This window comes from Vanellus vanellus (assembly GCF_965231255.1).
Source record: "Vanellus vanellus genome assembly, contig: HAP1_SCAFFOLD_100, whole genome shotgun sequence".
NCBI lineage: Eukaryota > Metazoa > Chordata > Aves > Charadriiformes > Charadriidae > Vanellus > Vanellus vanellus.
Genome location: NW_028127229.1, coordinates 29774 through 55739, shown reverse-complemented (window position 1 = coordinate 55739; position 25966 = coordinate 29774). Strand labels below are relative to the sequence as shown.

The 25966-nt window shown below is 53.5% G+C and overlaps 1 protein-coding gene across 1 annotated transcript in view; it reads right to left on the bottom strand.

Moving 5' to 3' along the window:
- Positions 1 to 3224: 3224 nt before the first annotated feature.
- Positions 3225 to 25966, bottom strand: part of LOC309685422 (acrosin-like) — a gene marked incomplete at both ends in the record, with an annotated part of 44043 nt that continues 21301 nt past the window's right edge. Inside the window, 3 exons of the mRNA XM_082501187.1 lie at positions 3225 to 3584; positions 4058 to 4203; positions 4470 to 4667. Of these exons, the coding sequence (XP_082357313.1) occupies positions 3225 to 3584; positions 4058 to 4203; positions 4470 to 4667 (704 nt within the window). The remainder of the gene's footprint in view (positions 3585 to 4057; positions 4204 to 4469; positions 4668 to 25966) is intronic.

Sequence of the window (25966 nt, the reverse complement as noted above, 5' to 3'; positions counted from 1 at the left end):
AGGAGCTCTATGGTGGGAGAGAAAATGAGAGTCAGTGATGGCCCCAGCGTGCCAGACCTTTCCCAGCCACCCCCAGCCTGACGCAGAGCAGCATGCCACCACTGTGAGCCCGGCAGGGACACGGGGACAACCCTTCAAGCCCTGAAACCCTGGGGTGATATGCAACCCCATCCCAGCGCGATGGGGCTGGGAGGCGGATGGGAGGTCCCAGTTACTCCCAGTCCCTCCCCACTGCCACGTTTCCACCCATGTCTTGCCTTTGTAGGGGAAAACCAGGACACAACTCTCTCCCGCTCTGCGTTCCAGCAAGTGCAACCAGATGCTACCTGCAAACCACCATTTCTCACATGGAGGACGAGCAGACCCAGCTCCCCTGCCCAGGCTGGACGCCGCTCTCGCTCCCAGCCCTCTAGTTAAACGCGCTGCGCCGAGGTCATGCTCCCTCTCACATTGAGCCCATGCTCCCTGTGTCCACCCTCTGCTTCTGGCCACAGGCTGCTCCATGGCTCCTACACCAACATGTCCTCTCCTGCCCAGCCACTCCTCAACGCCAGCGTGGACACTGCACCTCCTCACTTCCCTCCCTTCACCAGGAGCCTCATTCCTTCTCCTCCATCCTTGCCAGGTCTCTACAGCTCCACAGTTGAAGATACAGCCACAGGCCCCAGGTCCTGCTGAGGATGCAGTCAGAAATGACCACTCCATGGTGTGAAACATAAAGTACTTGGGTGGAAGGAGCAGAGGCCTCACCAGGGTGGCTTCAAAAAGGTCCCACAAAGCTTTGGGGTGAAGGAGGTCCCACCAAACGCTGCCCTTTGGGACACCTGCCCAGCTCTTCTCCAGCACACCAACAAACGCTCAACCAGATGCTTCCCCAAGGCCACGCTTGCTCAGGCTGTTGCCGCGGGCAGAACATCCTCCCGCACAGCCAGACCAACCGACCCTTCTCAGTGCCCTCCGGGGCCACCGCGCACATCACACTCACGCCCCTCCGCACCACCAGCCTGGCACTCACCCTTCTCCTCCGACCGCTCTGCTGCTGGCGTTGCCAGGAGAAGAAAACAGCACAAGTAAATGAACCCGCACGAAAATAGAAGTTAAAGAGGACCGGCCAGTAAGGATAAAACAATATCCCGTATCTTATGAGGGGAGGAAAGGTCTAAAACCAGAAATTGATTCATTGTTGAAGGATGGATTGTTGGAACCCTGGATGTCACCTTACAATAGTCCAATTCTACCGGTCAGGATGGCTGAGGGGAGATAGAGATTAGTCACAGACCTACGAGAAGTCAATAAACAAGTACAGACTAGGCAGCCTGTGGTTTCGAACCCATATACCCTCCTGAGTAAAATATCGCATAATCGTAAATGGTTTAGTGTAATAGACCTTAAAGATGCCTTTTGGGCCTGTCCATTAGCAGAGGAGAGTAGAAACTTATTTGCCTTTGAATGGGAAGATCTGGACACTGGGAGGAAGCAGCAACTCCGCTGGACCTCCCTGCCTCAAGGGTTCACAGAATCCCCAAATCTATTTGGACAGACGCTAGAGAAAATTTTAGGGGAGTTCCAGGCAGAACCCCCAGTAAGAATCTTGCAATATGTAAATGATCTGTTGGTATCAGGAGAGAAAGAGCAGAAAGTCAGAGAGACATCGATACGTTTGCTGAATTTTTTAGGAGAACACGGATTAAGAGTGTCAAAGGCAAAACTGCAGTTTGTACAAAAGGAAGTAAGGTATTTAGAGCATTTAATTAGTGGAGGAAAAAGAGAAATCAATCCAGAACGAATTTCTGGGATTACAGCTTTAAGTGTCCCAAGAACAAAAAGAGAAATAAGGAAGATTTTAGGGTTACTAGGGTACTGTAGACTATGGGTTGAGGGATACACTCAATTAGTAAAATTTCTGTATGACAAACTAGTAAAAGAAGGTCTACTACAGTGGACAGAAGACAAACAGGAGCCATTACAAAAACTGAAACAGAAGCTAATAAAAGCCCTGGTTTTAGCCCTCCCCTCCCTAGAAAAAAAAAAAAGAAACCAAAATCATTTCACCTTCTTGTAAACGTGGAAGAAGGGATAGCGCATGGAGTCCTAATGGAGGGATGGGGCGGAGAAAGGAAACCAGTGGCATACCTGTCCAAATTAATGGACCCAGTACGTGGGGGTGGCCCACATGCATGCAGGCAGTGGCGGGGACCGAGGCAGTCCCAGGCGACCGAGCTACCAGCACCTGAAACACCCCATCTCTTCAGCGATGGAGCAAACCTTCTTCTGTGGGTACTCTGCTATTCCAGCACCACGTTTGGCAGGTGGTCAAGGAGGAACGATGAGAGTGGCCACACTGCACAGACAACTGGAGGAATGGTTGGGGTCCGTGTGGGCAGAGGCATCTAGCAGGGACAGCAGTGCCCAGGAAGCCACATCAGTAATGCCATGGCGGTCCCAGGCGACCGAGCTACCAGCACCTGAAACACCAAATCTCTTCAGCGATGGAGCAAACCTGGGAGGAGAGGAAGTGACCTGGGGTGGGTCCCTTGTTTGGGAGGAGAGACAAGGGAGGAGAAAGGGAGGAGTCAAGGAAGATGAGGGGGATGTTCAAGCAGGGAAAATGGAGACAAGGGGGGATCAATCCCCCGTTAACTACCCCTGAAATCCGGCTCTTCCTTCTGGGACTGAGAGCCCTGTTGGCTTCTCACTCTTTGCTGTGGTCAGCAATTTCTCTTGTCACGCTCAGCAGTTTCACACCGTCTGTTCAATTAGCTACGGCTTACACTGGGCCCTAATCTCCAGCTGTGTGCCTTAATGCATACCCCCAAAGTCATCTGCAGGTCACATCACTGTTTCCTATCCTCCATGTGCCAGTCTTCTCCGTCCCATGGTGGCTCTGAGCACCCTCCTCTCTGACCAGGCACCGTTTCAGCCCTTGGGAGTCACTCTTTCCCTTCGTGCCCTGCTGTCTGCCTGCAGCCTCATTGGCAGGCGCCGGGCATGCAAGTCCTTGCCTTGCACCGGAGACTGAATTGGACTCAAGCACGCTCAGCTGTGAAAATCAGGAACTTTATTTCTACAACCGAGTCAACATCAGCCCTTCTGCGCTCAGAGGAGCGCGGGCAGGACAGAGCAGGCCTTGGCACTGAGGCTGCCTTTGGCTCAGCAGGCATTGCCCAGGAAGGAAATGGTCGTGGAACAGGGCGGCCTGCTCTGGAGCCTCTTCGTCACGCTGCTCAAGCCATTTTCCCCCACAGGACCTGCAGCAGCTCCTGCACCCGAGTAAAGAATTCCACCAGCTTCTGGAGTGGAAATGGGCAGGAGCTAGTCGTGCCCGGTGGTGTTGGTGTTGGCCTTGGCCTCTGATAAGGGGTTGAGGCAGTGAGAAAATGACTCCAAGCCCGTGCTGTTGGAGTACCCCTTACTGCTGGGCTCAGTCCCATCTGGACCAGGATCCAGTTGTAGAAGTGCTGGGTGGAGGTGTAGACTCCGGGCCGTTTGGCTCTGGCACAGCCTCTCCCCCAGCTGGTCACCCCAACAAGCCAGAAGTAGTCCGCGTTGTTGTCTTTGCACACCAGAGGACCACCGCTGTCACCCTGCAGGGGAGGAGAGAGGGTTGAGGTGGTGGTGGGTGGCCGCTGTCAGCGCTCTGGCCGGCTCCTTCTCTCTCCCAGCACCTGCCAGAGCTCTGCTCACTGCACACAACGGCGCTGCTCCGGCGCTGGAGCCTACAGAGCCTCATCTGGGAGAGGGTGGAGGGCCTGTAAGGTCGGGCGCTCTCTCATCTCTGCACAGTGCTCCCGGCTGTGTGGAAGGGGGATGCTTTGGGATCTGGACCTATGGGCTGCCGGGAGCACAGGATGGGCTTTCTGGGCAGCGTCCCCGGGCTCTGGGACAAGGCGGGCACTGGGCAAGGACCTGCAGCTGGGGAAGGGGAGGTGAGCCCCAGCAGCGGTGGAGACCCAGCGGTGGCAGGGTGACTTGCCAGGCCAAGCACGTGCCGGGCAATGTTTGGGCGTTGCGAGAGGGCTGCTGGTGCTGCCGGGGCTTGACTTGCAGCACGTCCTACCTGGCAGGTGTCGATGCCACCCTGCGGATAGCCAGCACACAGGTTGTGGCTGTGGATGGCCCCTCTGTACCACCCGCTGCTGTTGCAGAGGTTGACATCAATGAGCTGGACCTTGGCCTCCTGCAGGACATCCGTTGACCCTGCAGCTGTGAGCACAGAAAGCAATGAAGCCCCAGCAGCTCCCCCCCTGCCTGGGTGAACCCCTTCCCTAGGGCTTGGCTTTGCATCCTGAAGGCACTGTGCCCGTGTTTCCCCTCTGTTTGGCTTTGGGCGGTGGGTCAGCCCATTCTCTCCGGAGGCATACGTCCCCACAGCCTGACTGCGTCTTTCGCCTCCGCTCTCGGGAAGCCCAACCCCTCTCCCCAGTGTGCCGAGCTTGCACTCAGGACACCAGCACTTTTGGGGAACTCACATCTTGCAGTGGTGGCGCCCCAACCGCTGACGTAGCAGGTGTGCAGCTCTGACACTCTAAGTGAGGCGTCTGGCACACAGGCAAGCTGGGTGTAGTAGTTGCACTGGACCGGCTGGTCCAGCTCCAGCAGGGCGATGTCGTTCCTCTGCGTGATATTCCTGTAGTGCTCGTGAACCAGCAGCCGCTTAATATGGCGCACTTGGGTCCCGGGGCCCAGCCGAGTCAACTGGGTGGCCCCGATCACCACGCGCCACATGCTGATGTGCCTGGAAGGCAGATGGAGAGGGGGGTCAGAGGGAGTGGAGCCACGTGCTGCAGCAGCCCCGCCGTTCCCTGCCTTCTGCTTCCCAGGGCAGAGAGGAGAGCAGTGCCACGCAGGCTGCCACTGCCCTGGCATGCCTTAGGCACGAGCCATGTGGCGCTGGAGGCTGCTAGGAAGCAGTGGCCCGAGCCCAGCCTTCTCCTGAGCAGTCTCTGGGCTGGGCTCGGCAGTGCCCAGGCACTGGGCGTACTGGCAGGAACGGGGATGGGAGTAGCAGGCGGTGCTGCGCGCAGGGCACCCGCGAGGGTGGTGGGGACAGCCCCCTTCCCTGGCCCTCCTTACCTGGCCTCGATGAAGCAGTGTGCCGCCGTGAGGACCCACTGTGGGCTGATGAGGGACCCTCCGCAGATGTGCCCCGTGCCTGCTTCCCAGGGGTCCTGGATGCTGACGATCCAGGGCCAGGCTCCTGGACGGGCATTGGTGCCACCCACCACGCGCGACATGCCGTACTGGTAAGCCATGGGCCGGAGCCCGCAGGTCCCTCTGTAACCAGAAACTCATGACTGTCCTGCTCCACGGCGTGCTGCGGTTCAGGCTGAAGGTCAGCCCTCTTCCCTCCCCACAAGGCGCTGCACGGACAGCAGGGCCAGGGAACCCCCTGGGGCGGGCGGGCGGGCGCCCCTGTTTCTGCCTGAGCCCCGTAGAGGAGCTGTGCCAGCAGCCGGGGTGCTGGCCAGGATCTGAGGCTCCCAGGCGGGGTTGGGGAAGCTGTGGCCACGGGGGACAAGCGGGCTCCCTCCAGTGAACCCCATCAGGGTTGCCCAAGCTCCCCCCCAGAGCCTGGGGCCACTTACCCACAGCTGTCCCACGCGCCTTGCACAGGCCAGCACAGGGCCAGCAGGACGACGACGAGGAGCAGTTTCATTGCTGCCAGTGGCGGCACGTGGCACCTGCAAGAAGTGAACCGAGGGCCTGTCGCCACCAGTGCCGCAGCCGACGTAATGCCCGCAGTGCTCATGCTGCCCACAGTGCTCTTGTTCCCGGGGCTGATGTCACAGAGTCGTTGGTTCCGGGCACCGGGCCCAGCGGCCTCTTGGCAGAAAGGGGGGGCACCATGGGGGGTTCCCGGCAGGAGGAGAGGCAGAAGCCGGCATGGGACACCCCCGACAGACCCCCGCTGAACGCTCTGCCTGCAGGACGAGGCTGTGCAGGCCCCGCGGCAGGCAGCAGCGCCTGGCTGCGAGTGCTGCCTGCTGACAGAAAAAGCCCTGTGTGGCATCGCGACCTCTTGGGGAAGTTCACTGCCACCCCGCTCTCTGCAGCCCTTTGCCACCAGGGCCTTCCCAAAACACATACACCAGAGAACAGAACTGCTACAGGCAGCATGCATGGTTTTGGGTGTTGAGGGGCCCATCTGGCTACAGCCGCAGCAGGCAAGCGGTGATGTGCGAGCGGGACGAGTCCAGCACACCCACATGCTGCACTCCGTACCTATGCGCACGCCTGGGCACACACACAGAATCACAGAATGGTTTAGGTTGGAAGGGACCTTGAAGCCCATACAGTCCCCCCCCTGCCCTGGGCAGGGACACCTCCCACCAGCCCAGGTTGCTCAGAGCCCCGTCCAACCTGGCCTTGAACACTTCCAGGGATGGGGCAGCCACAGCTTCTCTGGGCAACCTGCGCCAGGGTCCAACAGCCTCACAGTCAAGAATTTCTTCCTAAGATCTATTCTAAACCTCCCCTCTTCCAGTTTGAAGCCCTTCCCCCTCATCCTGTCACTACACGCCCTTGTAAAAAGTCCGTCCCCAGCTCTCCTGTCGGCCCTTCAGGGACTGGGAAATGCCGGCACGTCAGTTTGTGTGCTGCACTCTGTGTGTGCACGCATCGTGTGTGCCCTGTGTGTGGGTGCACTCGGTGTCTGGGTGCACTCCGTGTCCCGGTACCCACACGGTGGGTGCACACTGTTTACGTGCAGTGTGGTGTAGATGAGCCTGTGAGCGTGCGCACTGCAGGTATGCGTTCACTGGGTGGAGCGTGTGCCGTGTGTGCGGGCATTTTGTGCGTATGCTGGCAGGCTGTGTGTGCCCGCACTGTGTGTGTGTGTGCGTGCTGCATGTGCATGCGTTCCACGCTCTGTGCATGACGTGCACAAGCACTGTGTGCATTACGTGGGGTGTTCCATGTGTGGTGGGGCGTGTGTGGGGTGTTGGTGCGTGTTGGTCTGTAGTCAGTGTGTGTGTTCCTATGCAGTCAGGGTGTGTGTCAGTGTGTGTTGCTGTTGTAATAAGTAATTTAGCAAAAGAATTTTGCTTCAGCTCAAATGAATGTGTGCTCACTATGGCTTCAGCTAAGATGGGTCTGTGCTCGCTACGTGTTTGGGAAAGGGATGGTGTTAGACAGGATATCAGACGAGAGCAACAGTTGGAAGTACAGAAACTTGCAGGGCAAAGGGTGGTGTCGTTAGCTAAGATAACCACAGGAGTGTAAAGAATGAAGAAGCCACAAGAAGGACATGGTGGTAAAGACTTCGAGCCTCCCTCCAATGACTGTCAGGAAGACCCCTGAGGAAGCACAGCGCCTGCGCCGCTGGAAGGGAGGGGGCATGTTCGGGGGTGGGCTGCATTCCAAGAACTCATTGATTATGTATTTGGGGGTGGGTTGTGTTCCAAAAACTCATTGATTATGTAAATTATGTTCCAAGAAAAAACATGAATAAATATAAGGAATACAAAATAAAACCAAGTGTTTGTGAAGGAAAAAATGAGCCACAGGAGGAGAAATCCCCCGTGTAACTCCCAGCGCTGTAATAAATATTCTTTGCTCCACCGAATTTGCCCCGGACTAAAATTCAATACAGTGAGCGTGTTTCTCACAATTTGGGGGCTCGTCCGGGATACCTGAAGCCCACGTTCGGAGCCTTGGACGGGTGAGTAGACCGGGACAGCGCGCCACTGCTGACTTTAGCAATTCTCGTGTTCTCCCCGCACACAGTGACGGACCAGCGGCAACAGCCCGGTGAAGGGGCTCATTGACACAAGAGGGGTCCCAGGGATAACCGCGGCAGCCGGTAATACTTGTGCACGAGACCCGGGTAAGAAAATTGACTGTTAAGTATTGCTCGGGCGGCTGGGTGACGGGGGATTGAGAGTGGTGTGAGTGAGACGCGGACTAGATCTGCGAAGCGAGTGCGGAGTCTTTCTAACCGCGGTTCCGTATCTCCGTGAGGAGACCGGCCGGTGAAGAGACGAAGCGAAAGGCTGGAGTTGAGAGATGCCCCAGGGGAAAAAAACGGGACAAGGGAAAAGTAAAAAGGAATTTAAGGGAAATTCCAGGAATACCTCCAGATAGTCCATTAGGGAGGATGTTGTTACAATGGGGGCAGGAAGGAGAGTCCTGCACCCGGGGTAAGGATAAAGGAAAGAAGATTATATATTGTATGTTTAAATGGACCAAAGAGCCCATAAGGCCAGAGAAGTTGCATTGGCCAAAGTATGATTCTATAGAGGGATGGCTGTGTCAAGCACTAAATGTATACGTTAACTCTAAAGAATCATTTGATGAAGAAGAGAGCGAATATGCAGCGTGTTGGAAAGGAGCTGCAGGGGTTTTTAAATGGGAGATACAAAAGGAGAAGGAGGAAGACCAGAGACCAGTCTGGGATCCTCTTGAATACTTACCTCCCCATATAACCCGGACCCTCCGGAAAGCGCAAGAGAGCCTCAGGCCCCCATTAGAAGGAAAAGCCAGAGAAAATGGAGGCAGGAAGTGGGGAGGTCCATAGTGGAAGAAAATGAGAAGATGACGGAACCAATCGGGCTGCATCCTTTATGGGAAGTCCCAATGCCAGGAGTTCAAAATGGGGCAGGATTTGTGAATGTGCCCCTAACCAGTACAGAAGTCAAGAACTTTAAAAAAGAAATGAAGAAATTGTTGGAAGATCTCCTAAGTTTGTCAGAACAATTAGACCAATTTTTAAGTCCAAATGTATACACTTGGGAAGAAATGCAATCCATCATGGGAACTTTGTTCTCCCCGGAAGACAGACAAATGATTTGTTTAGCAGGGATGAGAATATGAGAAAGGAAAAACGTTCATGGAGTGGCGGGGGACCAAAAGTTACCCCTACAAAGACCTGATTGGAATCAAAATGACCCCGCAGGAAGGAGAAACGTGTCTGATTATCGGACGTTAATCATAAGGGGAATTAAAGAAGCAGCCCTGAGGGGATCAAATGTGAGCAAAACTTTTAATAAGTAAATAAGGGAAAGAGGAATCTCCAATGGATTGGTTGGAGAGGCTCCAAAGGAATATTCAGCAGTTTTCTAAGATTGACCCAGAGACTGTGGCTGGCCAGGAATTATTAAAAAGTAAATTTTGTCACCCATGCCTGGCCAGATATTAAGAAAAAAAATGAAAAAGATGGAAAACTGACATAAGAGAAGAATCAATGAGTTGTTACGAGAAGCACAAAAAGTATATATGTGAGGCGTGATGAAGAGAAGCAGAGGGCAAAAGCAAAACTAATGGTAGCGACTGTAAAAGAAATAACAAAAACTAAAGATAAAGCGCCCCAGAATCCAGGGCCAGGGATGAGACCATACAAGATACAGGGAGCCCATCTGCCACCGCTCAAAAAAGCCCATATGAATGAAATCAGGAGCCCCAGACGGCCGAAAGTGTTACTATTGTGGGCAGGAAGAACATTTTAAGAAAGAGTGTCCCAGGCAAAAGAGAGATGGAGTGTTACGTCAACAGGAAGAATACACTACCAATTAAGGGTGTCAAAGGCTCTACCTCCTGGGGGAAGAAAGAATCAGTGAGCCCTTGATAAATTTAAAATTAGGCCCCCAGGAGGAAATTTACACCTTTTTAGTAGACTCGGGAGCTGAGAAGTCTTGTATTATGAAATTGCCTTTGAATGGGAAGATCCAGACACCGGGAAGAAGCAGCAACTCCGCTGGACCTCCCTGCCTCAAGGATTCACAAAATCCCCAAATCTATTTGAACAGACACTAGAGAAAATTTTAGAGGAGTTCCAGGCAGAACCCGGCGTAAGAATCTTGCAATATGGAAATGACCTGTTGGTATCAAGAGAGAGAGAGCAAAAAGTCAGAAGGAGACATCAATACGTTTGCTGAATTTTTTTTTGAAGAACAAGAATTAAGAGTCTCAACAACAAAACTGCAGTTTGTACAAAAGAAAATAAGAGCATCTAATTAGTGAAAGAAAAAGAAAGATCAATCCAGAACGAATTACAGCATTAAGTGTCCCAAGAATGAAATGAGAAATAAAGAAGATTTTAAGGTTACTAGAGTATTGTAAATTATGGGTTAAAGGGTACACTCAATCAATAAAATTTCTGTATGACAAACTTGTAAAAGACAGTCCAATACAGTGGACAGAAGACAAACAAGAGCAATTTAAAGAATTAAAGCAAAAGTTAATAGAAGCCCTGGTTTTAGCCCTCCCCTCCCTAAGGAAAAAAAAAAAAAAGTTTCACCTTTTTGTAAACACGGAAGAATGGATAGCGCATGGAGTCATAATGCAGGAATGCGTCAGAGAAAGAAAACCGGTGACATATCTATCCAAAATTAATGGACCCGGTATGTTGGGGGTGGCCCACATGCATACAGGCAGTAGTGGCCACAGCAATATTAGTAGAAAAAAGCCAAAAATTAACTTCCAGAAGAACCGTAATCGTACATCCCCACACACACTGTAAGAACTATCTTATCTCAGAAGTCTGGCCGGTGGTTAACAGATTCCAGAATTGTGAAGTACGAAACCATTTTAATAGAAAAGAATGATTTGACCCTCATAGTAGACGGAAACAGGAATCCTTCACAATTCCTGTAGGGACAGGCAAGTGGGGAGATGGAACATGATTGTTTAGACTTTATAGATTACCAAACCAGGATAAGAGGAGACCTAATAAACACACTGATGCCCTATATATATATAAAAAAAAAAACAAAACAAAACAAAAAACAACAACAACAAAAATATCAAAAAATTTTTTTATAGACTATTCCTCCTGATGTCTAGATGGAAAGAGAGCAAGTAGTTATGTCATCATCGATGGGGAAAAAAAAGCAGTAATTGAAGAAGGAGGATTAACAGTGAATTAGTCAGCCCAGAGTTGTGAACTATACGCTCTGAAGAGAGCTTTAGATTATCTCCAGAGAAAAGAAGGCATTATCTATACAGATTCAAAGTACGCATATGGAAATTAACCATGAGAAGGAAGTCTCGTGTTTTTGCTTTGACAGGAAAAAGCCCTGGAGAGCCTTCAGAAGGCGCGTAAGAGTCAGTACTGCTGCATGAGAGCAACAGACAGCAAAAGCCTCGAAAGTGCCTTCAGACTAAAGTGGCATCCAACCCCTTCGACCCTACTTTGCTGCTATTGTAATTGTTGCGTGTATCTTCGGGTTAAGTGTAATAATTGTAATAAGGTCATTTTAGGTCCCCGTTGCAGACAGGAGCAGTACCTCTCCCAAGTCCTCGATCTTTAGTGTATCCAATGTGAGTATACAACCCCGATTGATAAGTGTAAGTAGATTAGATATTATTGTTGCAGAACCCACAGAGAAATACGTAATGTGGACCGACCCAAACAGAATGTTTATAGATCCTTAAAATATGGGTATGAATCCATTCTCAGGAATGAAAAACAACTCACAATATTAAGAAAATGTAGAAGATACAATGAAAGAGTTTTGGCAGGCACCGGATGCGTTGTTCCGGATATGTAGAAACTGGGCATTCCCAGAATTACCACCTCACTGAAGAAAGACCTGCACCTTGAGAGTAATTCAACCAGGACATACAAACCAGCCGCGTGAGCCCAAGACGGTAGCTGGGGATATAAAACCCCATCTATATGCTGAATCAAATTATAAGACTACAAGCACTAGTTGAGCTGATCACTAACAAAATGGCTTCAGGACTAAAACTGTTAACCCACCAACAAACTCAGACAAGGGCAGCAGTCAACCAGAATCGGCTCGCACTAGACTATCTGCTAGCAGTAAAAGGAGAGGTGTGTAGAAAATTTAACATATCTGATTGTTGTTTAAAAATTGATGATAATGAAAAAGCAGTATGAGAAATCGCTGCTGATATCCAAAAAATAACACGTGCTGGTGCAAAAAAGAAATTCAATGGTAAACACCAGTTGGTGAAATGAATTACTGAAAATCGCTTGGTGGAAGAAATTAAGACTGATTCTGCTGTGTGCCTTTTGAAAGTTTCTTATTTCTGCCTTGTTTAAATACCCTGTTTCATAAGATTAATTCACAGTGTAGTCCAAAGACTGCAAGTGGCAGCCACTCCTCAGAAAATCATGATCTTGAGAAAAGCCAAAAAAGAAGAAAACCTCGAAGAAGCCACTCAAATTCTTGTTAAAATGGAAGAATCCTGCGAGATAAATGTAAAACGCTTCAGCAAAATTAGATGATAAAAAGGGTGGAATTGTAGTAAGTAATTTGGCAAAAATTTTGCTTCAGCTCAAATAAATGTGTGCTCGCTATGGCTTCAGCTAAGATGGGTCTGTGCTCGCTGTGCGTTTGGGAAAGGGATAGTGTTAGACAGGGTATCAGACGAGAGCAACAGTTGGAAGTACAGAAACTTTCAGGGCAAAGGGTGGTGTCGTTAGCTAAGATAACCACAGGAGTGTAAGGAATGAAGAAGCCGCAGGAAGGACATGGCGATAAAGACTTCGAACCTCCCTCCAACGACCACCAGGAGACCCCTGAGGCAGCGCAGCGCCTGCGCCGCTGGAAGGGAGGGTCATGTTCGGGGGTGGGCTGCATTCCAAGGACTCATTGATTATGTATTTGGGGGTGGGTTGTGTTCCAAAAACTCATTGATTATGTATTTGGGGGTGGGTCGCGTTCCAAAAACTCATTGATTATGCAAACTATGTTCCAAGAAGAAACATGAATAATTATAAGGAATACGAAATAAAGACAAGCGGTTGTAAAGGGAAAAATGAGCCAAAGGAGGAGAAATCCCCCGTGTAACTCCCAGCGCTGTAATAAATATTCTTTGCTCCACCGAATTTGCCCCGGACTAAAATTCAATACAGTGAGCGCGTTTCTCACACCTCCCTCTGTCCCTCTCCGCTCCCCGTCCCCCTCCTCTCTCTCTGCTCTCTCTCCCTCTCTCCTATGTATTCTCCCCTCCCTCTCTAATCTCTCGCCCCTCTCCACCCACCCCACCCCACCGCCCCGTCCCACCCCTCTCCCCGCTCTCCCCCTCCCTCCCGCCCCTCCTCCCGGCCCCACCGGGGCTCCGGGGCCTGGCCCTGGGCCGGGGCAGCCCCGGGGAGGCGGCCATGGCTGCTGCGGGGGGCAGGGGCGGTGTCCCGCAGGGCCCGAGGGCGGGAAGGTGCGCGCGGGGCATGCTGGGAGCAGGCACGCCCCGGGGCATGCCGGGAGCTGTAGTCTCGGGGCACGGGGCTGCCCGGCGGCCATGTTCCTGCCCGGGGCACGCCGGCAGCTGCCGTGGCCCTGCAGGCTGAGGGGAGGGCTGGGGCCGCCCCGAACCGCCCGCAGCAATGGGGTCCCGCTCAGCCGGAGCCGGGCAGAGGCAGCGGGCCCCCCGACCCCCTGAGCCCCCCTCAGCCGCCCCGGCCCCAGCGCCTCCCCCGAGGGCTGTCCCACAGCCCCAGGCCGCCCCACGGCCTGGCCTGGCAGCAGCCAGCTGGGCCTCAGGCGCGCTCCATCCCTGGTAACGCAGTGCTGTCAGCGCCTGCTCGGGGAAGGAGCGGTGTCTGCAGCAGCTCCTGCAGCAGGAGGGGCTCCAGCCCGGAGCCGGCTGAGGGGATCGCCGTTCTCTCCCTCTCCCCGAGGCCGCGCTGAGGGCTCAGTTGTCCGTCCCTCCCCCTGGGATGTTGGTGGCTGCCTCTGGCTCTAGCTGAAGTTGATCAGAAAAGGTGAAGCTGCTGGAGAAGGACACAAAGGGGATGGAGCTGGAAGCTGCCCCCAGCTGCAGACAAGAGACAGCCGCCCTCTCCAGGTGAGGAAGGGTCCCTGTGAGTGGTCCTCAGCAGACCTGATCGCAACATGCACCGTGGGGTCCATATCCGTAACCAAAAGTATGGTACGGCCATATAGTGTGAGTGTGCATGTGCGAGGCTGTGTCTCCGGGAAGCTTCGTGTTGTAAGAGCTGAGAGAGGCAGAGACAGAAGCGCCTGAACTGTCAAATTCTGCTGGTAGCACCAAGAGCAGGAACTGCGTTGAGTCCTGTGCCCCTGGGGCTGTGTCGCCCCTCTGCCGCGTCTGGGTACCTCCCTGTGGCTGTGCCCCCCGGCCTTTCCCTCGCTGGTGTCACTCTTTTGCTTCCCTGTACCTCTCTTCATCTGGCGATTCTTGTATCCTGCAGCCTGCCCCTGCTCTAGTCTCCGGCCCCTCTCTTTCTCTTCCATTCTACCTGTCCCTTTTTTGTTCTTGTTCCTTCTCTGTCCTGCTCCCTGCTCCTCTTTTTCTCTTTCTTTGTCTCTGTCCTGAAGCACATTGATGTTTTTTTTCATTCTCTGCCTCTTTGTCCCGCTCTGCATCCCTCTGTTTTTCACAGTCTCTCTGGCCTCTTCCCTGTCCTGCTTTTTCTCTCTCATCCTGTATGTCTCACTCCCTGTACCCATCCTCCTTTTTGTCTTGCTCCTTCCTTATCATCAGAAAATCACAGACCGGTTTAGGTCAGAAGGGACCTTGAAGATCATCCAGTTCCACCCCCCCCCCTGCCCTGGGCAGGGACACCTCCCACCAGACCAGGTTGCTCCACCTGTCCAACCTGGCCTTGAACACCTCCGGGGATGGGGCCTCCACAACTTCCCTGGGCAGCCTCATCACCCTCAGAGTGAAAAACTTCTTCCTAATATCTAATCTAAATCTACCCTCTTCCGGTTTGAAACTATTCCCCCTCATCCTATCACTACATGCCCTTGTAAAAAGTCCCTCCCAGCTCTCCTGTAGGGTCCTTTTAGGGACTGGAAGGGGCTCTAAGGTCTCCCTAGAGCCCATCAGATCCCATGCACTTGTGCACCTTCAGGTGGTCTCAGACTTGATCTTCACCTACAGTGGGTAGTTCTTCATTTTCCCAGTCCTTGCCTTTGCCTTCTGCCTCACGGGTAGTGTGGCTGCAGTCTTTGCCAGTGAAGACTGAGGCAAAAGTCCAGTGGAGCAGGTTGCTCACACGCAGCCCGCTGTGACTTTCAGTGCTGCTGGGCCTGTGGGGATGGTTCGGGGGACAAAGGATCAAACCTGAATGACCTCCCTGAAATCCATCTGTCGCTAGCCTTGGCTCACGTGGAGCCAGGAGGTGGTCCTGCAAACCACCAATCCAGGACACAGAAAGCTTTTAGCAACTGTGGCTATTCGGGAATAGATTGTGCTAAAGCTGAAAAGGAATTTGAGCTGTTGCTCATGGCCAAAGGAGGATGGTGGCCTCAGATGGCGGCTGAGGCTTGGGGCTTGCATTGCCTATGATCAGCCATCCCCACAGCGTGACAGTGGAAAGACTTTCCCAGGGAAGAGGCACCTGTGAGTTGTTGAGATGGAGGAAAACGTCAGCACGGTTTTGTATGTAGGTGGAAGGTTCTGGATGAGGGAGGAATTCTGCATCTTCCATAGCATAGCAAACTGCCTGAGCAACAAGTTTTTTTCTTTGTTTACTTTTTCCTGGAAGAGTCTTACGTTGGTACCCAGCAGACAAAGTGGCTCATTGAATGGGAATGATACGGAGAAAATTACTTGGCTATTAGAAGCCCCATTGCTCTGGAAGTTGTTGGTTTTTTTTTTTTCTAGTGCTTTGGGTTTTTTGGAAGGGGGTGAGGGGAAGGGCTAGAATAATTTAGCTTCATACCTCCTAAAACATGCATTGTGGCAGTCCAGGTAGAGCACGCCTTTCTCATGTACCTTTTCTTTTTCTGAATGTGGCGAATTCAATCTGCTGATCAAAAGCCCACTGAGTTCATTGGAGCCCTTGGATTTTTATCCTTTGGCTCAGGCGCTAAATGCAACCTCCTGCCACTGCTGTTAGCACAACTAATGCAGGTAATCTGCTACCTACTATCGAATAATCTCGGCTACCTACTGTCTAACGATCTATGCAAGAATACAACCCGATCTGATGTTCCACGTAACATCAGAACTATGAAGAGACGTGATGTTCAAATGAAAAATGAGACAGTTTGAACACCTTTTAATAGCTTGAATGAATAAAAAGGGGAAGCACTGTATAGATAATAAAAAAATCACATGGATTTTTCCCCTAAATTTCTGAACCTTCTGTGACAAGTCATGCCACATCAAGGTGCATGTCTGCAACCCCCTGCGCTGCATGATGTGGGTCCTGTTGGCATTCAGTGATGTGGAGGATGGGGCAGCGCCCCCTCAGACAGCTTGCAGGTGGCACAAAACTGGGAGGAGAGGCTCATGCACTGGAGGGTGGTGCTGCCAAGCAGAGGGGGCTTGACAGGCTGGAGAAAGGGGCTGGCAGGAACCTGGTACAGTTCAACAAGGGGAAGAGCCAAGTCCTGCACCCGGGGAGGAACGAGCCCTTGCACCAGTATATGCTTGGGGAAACCCAGCTGGACACCTGGGCTTACAGCGGAACCCGTGCTGACCGATTTGGAGCCCGCAAAGTGCCCTCAGGGCCAGGAAGGTGAACTGCGTCCTGGGCTGCAATAGGCAAAGCCGTAGCAGCAGGTGGAGGGAGGTGATGCTTACCTTCTGCTGCGTCCACCCCTGGGCTCCCCAGTGCCAGACAGACATGGCCCTACTGGAGAGAACCCCCAGCCCAGCTCCGCCCCCAGCTCCCCCCAAGTTTCTGTTGGGGTCGGAACGTTGGTCTGTTGGAGCCAACAGCCACCAGTGCGGCAGGACGGAGCTGTGCTGGTGCAGAGCGGCGTTTGGAGGAGGCAGGGTCTAGCCGAGCAGCGCTGCCCGGGCACCACCACTGGCACTGGCTTCCCAGCCACGCTCCTGCACACTGGCCCACGTCCTTGGTGTCAGCCAGCGCTGCACACCATGACGGTCCTCCTGGCCTGGGCGGGATGGGCCAGGCCAACTGCTGCTGCAGGCCCAGGTGGGCTTCCTCCACAGAGGAGGGACACGGGGGCACAGCGGGGCCCCTCAGTGCTCATGCCCCCCACTCTCTGCTCTGCAGGGAGGCTCTCACTGACGTTGAGCCGGTGCTGAGCACAGGCGTGCAGCTGACCCGGGGACGCAAGGGGAATGAGAGGCGCCTGCTCCTCCTGCAGGAGGAACTGGTGATTGCCAAGCGGCAGTAAGCCCCTGAGACCCCGGCTGCCTTTGCCCCATCCCCGGCCCTGGGACCAGGGCACGGACACCCTGCCACCAGCCCCAGGCCCTGTGGTGTCCAACCCAAGGGCAGGTGGAGACAGGGCTTTGGCCAGGGGCTGAGGAGGCCACCTCCAGCTCACTGCCTGCCTCTCCTCTCAGCAGACATGGCACCAGCGTGCGCCCACAGCTCCGCCTGGCCCTGGACCAGCTGTGGGTGCCGAGCAGGAGGATGGACGCAGCAGGGGAGGAAGAAAAAGACGAGGATGGCAGCAGCGAGGGCAGCAACTCCCTCATCCTTGTCTGGCCCACAGGCTACTGCCTTGCCACTTTCAAGTAAGTTGTGATGCCACATCCCACGGGCTGGGCGGTGCAGGGCGGTGCTGGCCCCCATCATCTCTGGGGTCTGGCAGCTGCAGTCAGGGCTGGCAAGAAGCAGGAGAGGATCCCTACCATGCCCACGCCATCCTGTGAAGGGCCTCTGGCCGCCGTGCAAACCCTGGGCAGGGAGCAGGCAGTACACCGGCAGGGAAGGAGGGAGGCCGGGTTGGCCGGGTGAGGGCCTGCAGGCAGCTGGAAGGAGAGGGGTGGGGGCATTTCTGTGTCCTGCATCCCCTGGTCACCTCTTGGTCACCAGAAGGGAAGGCCAAAAGCAGCTGCTCTGGCATGACAGAGGGAGGCCAGGGCTTTGGCAGCGCCTCTGTCCTGCCCCACGGGGCTTCATCCTGCCACTGTGTCCCTCCCCACAGGGCAGGGCTGTGCAGGCGCACACTCTGCCCACGGGCTGGGGGGCAGTGGGGCCTGACGCTGTTTCTCCTCTCTTTCTGCAGTTCATGCGTGGTGAAGGAGCTGTGGGTAGACACGCTGCTGGGGTAAGCCGAGGGGATGCTCCAGGTGCATGCGTATGGGGGAACACAGCTCTGCATGGCTGTGGGCAGCTCTTGGGCAGGCAAGGGATGAGCGGGAACGGAAAGCCTCTTCTTCCTCTGTTTACAGCAAGGAGGAGAAGAGGGAGAAGTAGGGTGGAGTGCTTGGCAGGTAGGAGCTCTGCAGGCAGCTCTGTTCTCTGCTTGGCGCTGGGGTGGTACCCAAGGAGGGTCAGGATCCCTTTCACTGGAGAGAGAAGAGGTGGCTTGGGGCTCACTCTTTCTCTTCTGCTGCATAGGCCACCAGGTGGAGTGAAGAGAGCCCGGGTGACGCGACTGCCCTCCCTCAAACTCCTAGAGAAGAAGCTGAGCAACCGCCATGCTGTGAGTGTCTCTCATCTCAGCTCTGTCCCCTGAGCACTGCTCCTCCAGCCGAGCAGCAGAGGCATCGCTTCTCACCTTCCTCCACTCCTTCTCTCTTGCCCAGTGGAGGACATTAAGCACCAGGAGCCTGGAGACCCTGATCAAGGGCCAGGCAAAGGTGAGAGTGGCTGCCTTTCACCCACCTCTCGCTGTGCTGGAGTGCCAGGCATCTCTGGCGAGTGGGGTGAGCTTCTGCGGGAGGGTCCCAAGGTACCACCTGGGGAGCTGAGAGGGTTGGCGAGCCACCAGGAACACTGGCACGTCCTTGCTGGTGACGCTGGGAGGAAACCTGCTGCACGGGGCAGAGAGTCTGGCAGGGCTGATGGTCCCAGCTCTGCCACGCTCAGGCTGCTGGTGCCGGGTGGCAGCTTGCTGGTGGCCCTTTCTGCTGCAGGGCTGCTCTCTAAGCACAGCCTGGTTCTTGCAGGGTGATCTCAAGCAAGGGCCTCTGCCAGTCCCTTCTGGCAAAGAAGGGGGACGTTGCCACTCGGAAGGTGAGTTTTGGAAAAAAAGGTGAGGAAAGGCACCTTTGCTTCTGCAACCAGCACTTCTGCAGAAGACGGGATGCTGCTGCAGCTGCCCTTCGCCTTGAGCAAGTCGGTCCCCATCGCTGTAGAGCAGGAGAGAGCTGAGCCCTTGAGGTCCCTTTGCTCCCACCTGACATGTGTCCCTTGCGTGCAGGGCAGTGCGCTCGAGGTGATGCCTGCCTCTGCTCCATCCCGAGAGCCAGGCAGATGGCTCTCTGCCCCTCGGCTGGAGTCAGCAGGAGCTCTGCTCACTTGTCCCCTGAGTGTTGCCATGCAGGTTTGGCCCCCCAAGGAAGGATGTCACCTGGACGAGGAAGGACTCTCGCTGGGCAGCGGCTGCTGAATGTGGTTCTCCGAGGAGACGGAGCCTCTGCTGCTGCGCAGAGCTTGGTGGAGGGCAGGGCGAGGGCTGGGCCAGGCTGTCCCGGTGGCACGCTGGCTGTCAGGAGCCTCGAGCTGGAGCCGCTGAGCAGCAGAGGCGGTTCCAGCTGTTGGCTCCCTGCCCGTCCTGCTGCACCACTCATCACTGTGCTGCAGGCAGGGCAGGGCAGGGCAGGGCAGGGCAGGGCAGGGCAGGGCAGGCTCCAAGAGTGCTGCTCCGGTGGTCTCCACTGAGGGGCTCTTGCTCTGTTTTCCTTTGTGGCAGGAGGGACCGGGAGGAGGAGGAGGAGAGGGCTGCCCTGGCCCTTTGCTTTGCGGCGGACCCCGCTCGCTGCCCAGGCTCCCGGGCAGGCAGACTGCCGCAGGGCGCTCTTTGGACAGCCCCTTGCAGCCCTCTGCGGGGATGATGGCACGCTGCCCCAGCCCATCCAGGTAAGCCAGTCTGGACAGGGGGCCCCAGCCCTCCCTCCGGCTGCTCCGGAGGGGCAGTGTCCCGAGGAGCGCCGAGGACGGGGCATTGGGCTCTTCACCCCTGGCTCACGCTTCTGGCCCCAGCCCCTTTGCGGGGGAGGCAGCCGGGTCTGGGGCAGAGCTCTGGCCATGGCCACTGCTGTCAGAAGGCAGCTTTTCAGCCAAGCAACTGTTCTGCTGTGTCTCCTGCAAGAGCTCCTGAATATCCTGCACCAACAAGGACCGTCGACAGAGGGAATATTCCGGAGAGCTGCCAGCGGGACAGCAGTTCAGGAGCTGAAGGAGGCCCTCGACAGCGGCGCAGATGTCGATCTGGGCAGCCAGCCCGTGCTCCTGCTGGCCGTCATCTTGAAGGTGAGCGCTTCTCACCTGCAGCTGGAAGAGCTCCTGGCTGGCCTGGACGTGGGAAAGGTTTATCTCACAGGGGCAAAAGGATGCTGGGGCAGGAGCTAGCAGGGCTCATTTAGAGAGCTTTAAACTAGATTCGAAGGGGGATGGGGTTGTTACTGAGCTTGCATTGGTGGGGCAGCACTCCAGAATTGATAAAGGCCGGGAGGCCTCCCATACCCATAGGGTGAAATCGGTGTGCTCAGCTCGCTCCCTGAAATGCCTGTACACCAATGCACGCAGCATGGGGAATAAGCAGGAAGAGTTAGAAACTTTTGTTCGGTCAGGAGATTATGATCTGGTGGCAATTACAGAGACATGGTGGGACAGCTCACATGACTGGAATGTGGTCATGGGTGGCTATGTCCTTTTCAGGAAAGACAGGCCAGCCAGGCGAGGCGGTGGAGTTGCCCTTTACGTGAGAGAGCAACTACAATGTACCAAGTACTGTCCACGTGCAGTTGAGGAGCAAGTTGAGAGTCTGTGGGTGAGGATTAAGGGACAGGCTGGCAGGGGTGACACTGTTGTGGGTGTCTATTACAGGCCACCAGATCAGGGGAGGAAGTTGATGAGGCCTTCTATGGGCAGCTGAGAGTGGCCTCACAGTCACAGGCCCTGGTTGTCGTGGGGGATTTTAACTTTCCAGATGTTTGCTGGAAGGACTACTCAGACAGCCAGCCTCAGTCTAGGAGGTTCCTCCAATGCATTGATGACAACTTTCTGATGCAAATGGTGGAGGAGCCGACTAGGAGAGGTGCACTGCTGGATCTCGTCCTCACTAACGAGGAGGGTCTGGTGCAAGGAGTAAAGGTTGAAGGCTGCCTTGGCTGCAGCGACCATGAGACGGTGGAGTTCATGATCTCGGCTGGTGGAAGCAGAATAGCAAGCAGAATAGCAAGCAGAATTGCAACCCTGGACTTCAGCAGGGCAAACTTTGGCCTTTTCAAACAATTACTAGGGGAAATCCCATGGACAAAGCTGTTTGAAGGTAAAGGTGCCCAGGATAGCTGGTCAGCATTCAGGGACTGCTTCTACCGAGCTCAAGATCAGAGCATCCCGACACGTAGGAAGTCAAGGAAGGGAGCCAGGAGACCTGTGTGGCTAAACAGGGAACTGCTTGGCAAGCTCAAGTGGAAGAAAGTTTATAGATCATGGAAGGAGGGGCTGACCACTTGGGAAGAGTACAGGGCTGCTGTCAGGGGATGTAGAGAGGCAACTAGGAAAGCTAAGGCCTCCTTAGAGTTAAACCTGGCAAGAGGGGTCAAGGACAACAGGAAGAGCTTTTTCAAATACATGGCAGATAAAACTAACACCAGAGGCAATGTAGGCCCACTACTGAATGGGGTGGGTGCCCTGGTGACAGAAGATACAGAGAAGGCAGAACTACTGAATGCCTTCTTTGTCTCTGTCTACTCTGTCGGGGGCTCTCCTGAGGAGTCCTGTTCCGCTGAGACCTCAGATGAAGATGAAGTCAAGTCAATGGATGAGTTTGCCTTAGTTGATGAGGACTGGGTCAGAGACCAGTTAAGCAACCTGGACATCCATAAATCCATGGGTCCAGATGGGATGCACCCACGGGTGCTGAAGGAGCTGTCTGAAGTCATTGCTGGACCACTCTCCACCATCTTTACCAAGTCTTGGGAAACGGGCGAGGTGCCTGAGGACTGGAGGAAAGCAAATGTCACTGCAGTCTTCAAAAAGGGCAAGAAGGAGGACCCGGGTAACTATAGACTGGTCAGCCTCACCTCCATCCCTGGGAAACTGATGGAACAGCTTATCCTTGGTGCCCTCTCAAGGCATATCAAGGGTAAGAGGGTTATTAGGGGCAGTCAGCATGGCTTTTCCAAGGGGAAGTCATGCTTGACCAACCTCATAGCCTTTTATGAGGAAATAACGAGGTGGATGGATGATGGCAGAGCAGTAGATGTGGTCTACCTTGACTTCAGTAAAGCATTTGACAGGGTCTCCCACAGCATCCTCATGGCTAAACTGAGGAAGTGTGGACTGGATGATCGGATAATTAGGTGGACTGCGAACTGGCTGAAGGAGAGAAGCCAGAGAGTCGTAGTCAATGGGGCAGAGTCCAGTTGGAGGCCGGTAACCAGTGGAGTGCCTCAAGGGTCGGTACTGGGGCCCATATTATTCAATATATTCATCAATGATTTAGATGAGGGAATTGAGTGTACTATCAGCAAGTTTGCTGATGACACTAAGCTAGGAGGAGTGGCTGACACGCCAGAGGGCTGTGCTGCCATCCAGAGAGACTTGGACAGGCTGGAGATTTGGGCAGGGAATAACTTAATGAAATACAACAAGGGAAAGTGTAGGGTCCTACATTTGGGCAGAAACAACCCCAGGTTCCAGTATAGGATGGGGAGCTACTTGTTAGAGAGCAGTGTAGAGGAAAGGGACCTGGGGGTCCTGGTGGACAGCAGGATGACCATGAGCCAGCACTGTGCCCTTGTGGCCAAGAAGGCCAATGGCATCCTGGGCTGTATTAGAAGGGGGGTGGTTAGCAGATCGAGAGAGGTCCTCCTTGCCCTCTACTCTGCCCTGGTGAGACCGCATCTGGAATATTGTGTCCAGTTCTGGGCCCCTCAGTTCAAGAGGGACAGAGAGCTGCTGGAGAGAGTCCAGCGTAGGGCAACTAAGATGATTAAGGGAGTGGAGCATCTCCCTTATGAGGAAAGACTGAGGGAGCTGGGTCTCTTTAGTTTGGAGAAGAGGAGACTGAGGGGTGATGTTATTAGCGTTTATAAATATATAAAGGGGGAATGTCATGAGGATGGAGCCAGGCTCTTCTCAGTAGCAACCAATGATAGGACAAGGGGTAATGGATTCAAGCTGGAACACAAGAGGTTCCACTTAAATTTGAGAAGAAACTTCTTCTCAGTGAGGGTGACAGAGCACTGGAACAGGCTGCCCAGGGAGGTTGTGGAGTCTCCTTCTCTGGAGACATTCAAAACTCGCCTGGACGCCTTCCTGTGCAACCTCATCTAGGTGTTCCTGCTCTGACAGGGGGATTGGGCTAGATGATCTTTTGAGGTCCCTTCCAATCCCTAGCGTACTGTGATACTGTGATACTGTGAGTGTTCAAAGGCTCACCTGGAGCTCTTGGCACTGCAGGACTTCCTCCGAAGCATCCCTGCCAAGCTCCTCATCATTGACCTCTATGGGGACTGGATGCAAGCCATGGAGAAGCCAAGCAAGAAGGTGGAAGAGCTGAAAGCGTAAGTGTGGCCAGCAGCTTGCCTTTTGAGCAGCAACTGGTAGAGGCCTGGGACTTGCCTGCAAAGGGACAGGCTCCTTAAAAAGCCATGTTTCCTGGCAGCCCAGTGTTGCTGGGGTGGAGTTGGGTTTTGAGGAAAAGCACACGGACAGGGAGCCTTCCCTTGCACGGGCTTGGGGGAAATCAGGAGCTGGGGAGCAACACCGTGCTTCCTTCCTGAAGCGCAGGAGCACTGACCGCTGGCTGAGAGCACCTGGAAAGCTGCAGAGCACAACCGCTGGCTCCCACCTGCCTTGTGCAAGTTTCGGGGATGGCTGTGACTTTTTTAACGTTGTATTCCTGTTCCCTCAGGGTGGCCGGCAAGTTGCCTGCAGCAAATGTCCTCCTTCTCGAGCGGCTGCTGTCCCTTCTCCAGCATATCGGCCACAACGCGTCGTCCACCAGCAGGATGAGCTGCAGCAATCTGGCCATCTGCGTTGGGCCAAACCTGCTGAGCCCACCCAACGAGGACCTGCTCCCACTGGAGGCCATGCTGGAGGTGTCTGAGAAGGTACGCTGTAACGACCAGCCAGCTGCAGCCTTCCTGGCCCATCAGAGCTTGGCTGTGTAGAGGTCCCTGGCTGTCCCCTTTCTCCAACAAGCGCTGGTGGGGTGGCTACCTGGAAGAGCAGCCCCGCAGTGACAGCCTTCTGCGCAGAGGCCAGGGTCAGGAGTAGGAAAGGCTGCTTGACGCGTTTTCAGGCACCTGCGCTGAAACCAAGGCTGTCATGTGTGCAGGTGAAGACGCTGGTGGAGTTTCTGACGTTGTTTATGAAATTTTACAGTCATTTCTATAAATGATCTCTTCCAAATTAGATGATGTTTTTCTTTTCTCCTAATCCACACCATTTGGATGACTTTACAAACAGTGGTGTTCATTATAAACTTGAAAAACAGTTACAGCATCTTCTGGTGCACAAGTGGCTGTGGAAAATGAGACAGTCTTTTTTTGTTCTTTTGTAGAGTCTTCTCTGCCGCGTCTGCAGTTTCTTTCTGTTTGCTTTTTGTTCCATCCACTGGACTTCCAAACGGAGAGATGAATTTTATTTCCACTGGTGGAGGTGACCAACTAACTCCAAAAAACCCGTTCTCTAACAGCAAGACTATGGATAAGAATTAAAAGGCAACGACTCACGAGAAACTATGGATTGGCTTCTACCTGTGGCTTCTTCCCCTCCCCCCCCTAAAATCAACTACAAAGCTATTTAGGGGCAGTTACATGAGAACTGAAGAAATGGCAGGAAATAAATTTAATGCATTAACAACCCTGAGAGCAGTCTTCTACGAGAGGAAGTTCTGAAGGGGAATTAAACTTGGTTGGCTGCGGACTTGCACACTGGGCATATTCTTGCAAGACGATCCGTCGCTCTAGCTAGTGCGCTTCCAAAAGGAGAGATGAATCTTGTTTCCACTGGGGGAGGTGACCAAGGACCTTCTTTTCTTGTGGTTCTGCAAAGACAGAGAAGTATCAAATTGATTCTTTTATTACCAACAGTATTTAGTAGAGGAAAAGAAACCCCGTGGAGTTACAAAATCAATGCCAAGGAATTATTTATGGCCTTCTTTGTAGACAGGATCAAGGCAGAAAAGGTACATCAAGAAGCTTCCTTCTGCTGTCATTCCTTGCCAGACTGTCCCAAGCATTCTCAGTCACTATTCGCATGAGCTTTTAGAGCCCCTCCCACCTCCCAGGTTTTAAGAGGCAACCGTCCTCAAACGGTTTTCCAGAGGGAACCGGACAACATGGCCAGAAACAAGAAGTTCTCTTTACTCCTTGTCTGACCTTCTCCTGCATTCTATAGGGAGCTAAAGTGGTGTGGTTTCATAAGGTGGAATAAGAGTGTGGTTTCATAAGGTGGAATAAGACCTTAGATAGACAGATAGACAGACAGACAGATAGAAGAGCGCACCATCGTTGCAAAGAGTAGTGCCCACTTGCCCTTTTCTCTCCCATCCCTCTTCTGTTTCCATTAGAAAACTAAACCCCTAAGTGGGGAAAATGGTGCCCAGCAGACCAGCAAGCTGCACAGGCTCAGAAAGTCAGAGCAGAACTGTAGAGCCAAGTGAGGAAGAGGCAGTTCGGTGGCTAAAAGCTGAATCGCTAGCACGACAAAGGAATGCAAATAAGTGCTCAAAAAGAATTTCATACTTGCTTGCTTGCTTCATTTTTGATTTTGCAGCTCTCCCTCTCTTGAGTTTTTGCTTTCCCACAGACTCTCGGGAGTTGGTATCCTCCTCCTCTTGAGTTGGAAGCTCCTGTGTCAAGGCAACAAAAACATTACTCGTGCACAAGTTCTTACACTTCTACAGAACACAAATGAATGTTTCTTTCATGAAGAAGTCATGAGAAAGTGATTCTCAAAAGCATGACAGTTTCTCTCCACAAAAACAAACCTTCCCTCTCAAATTCTCCTAGCATCCTACAAGTTGAAAGTCTGCAATTAAGAGGTAGCCCACCAAGTAAGTTTAAAGAAAGCTACTCTGCCTTTTGTTAAAGGCAAAGCAACGCTTCCTAATTCTTGACTTACACAGATTCAACGGTGATTTTTGTCGCTAGTTTCCATGAAGGAAAAAAATAATCAAATCATTTAGCTGATTAATTTCAA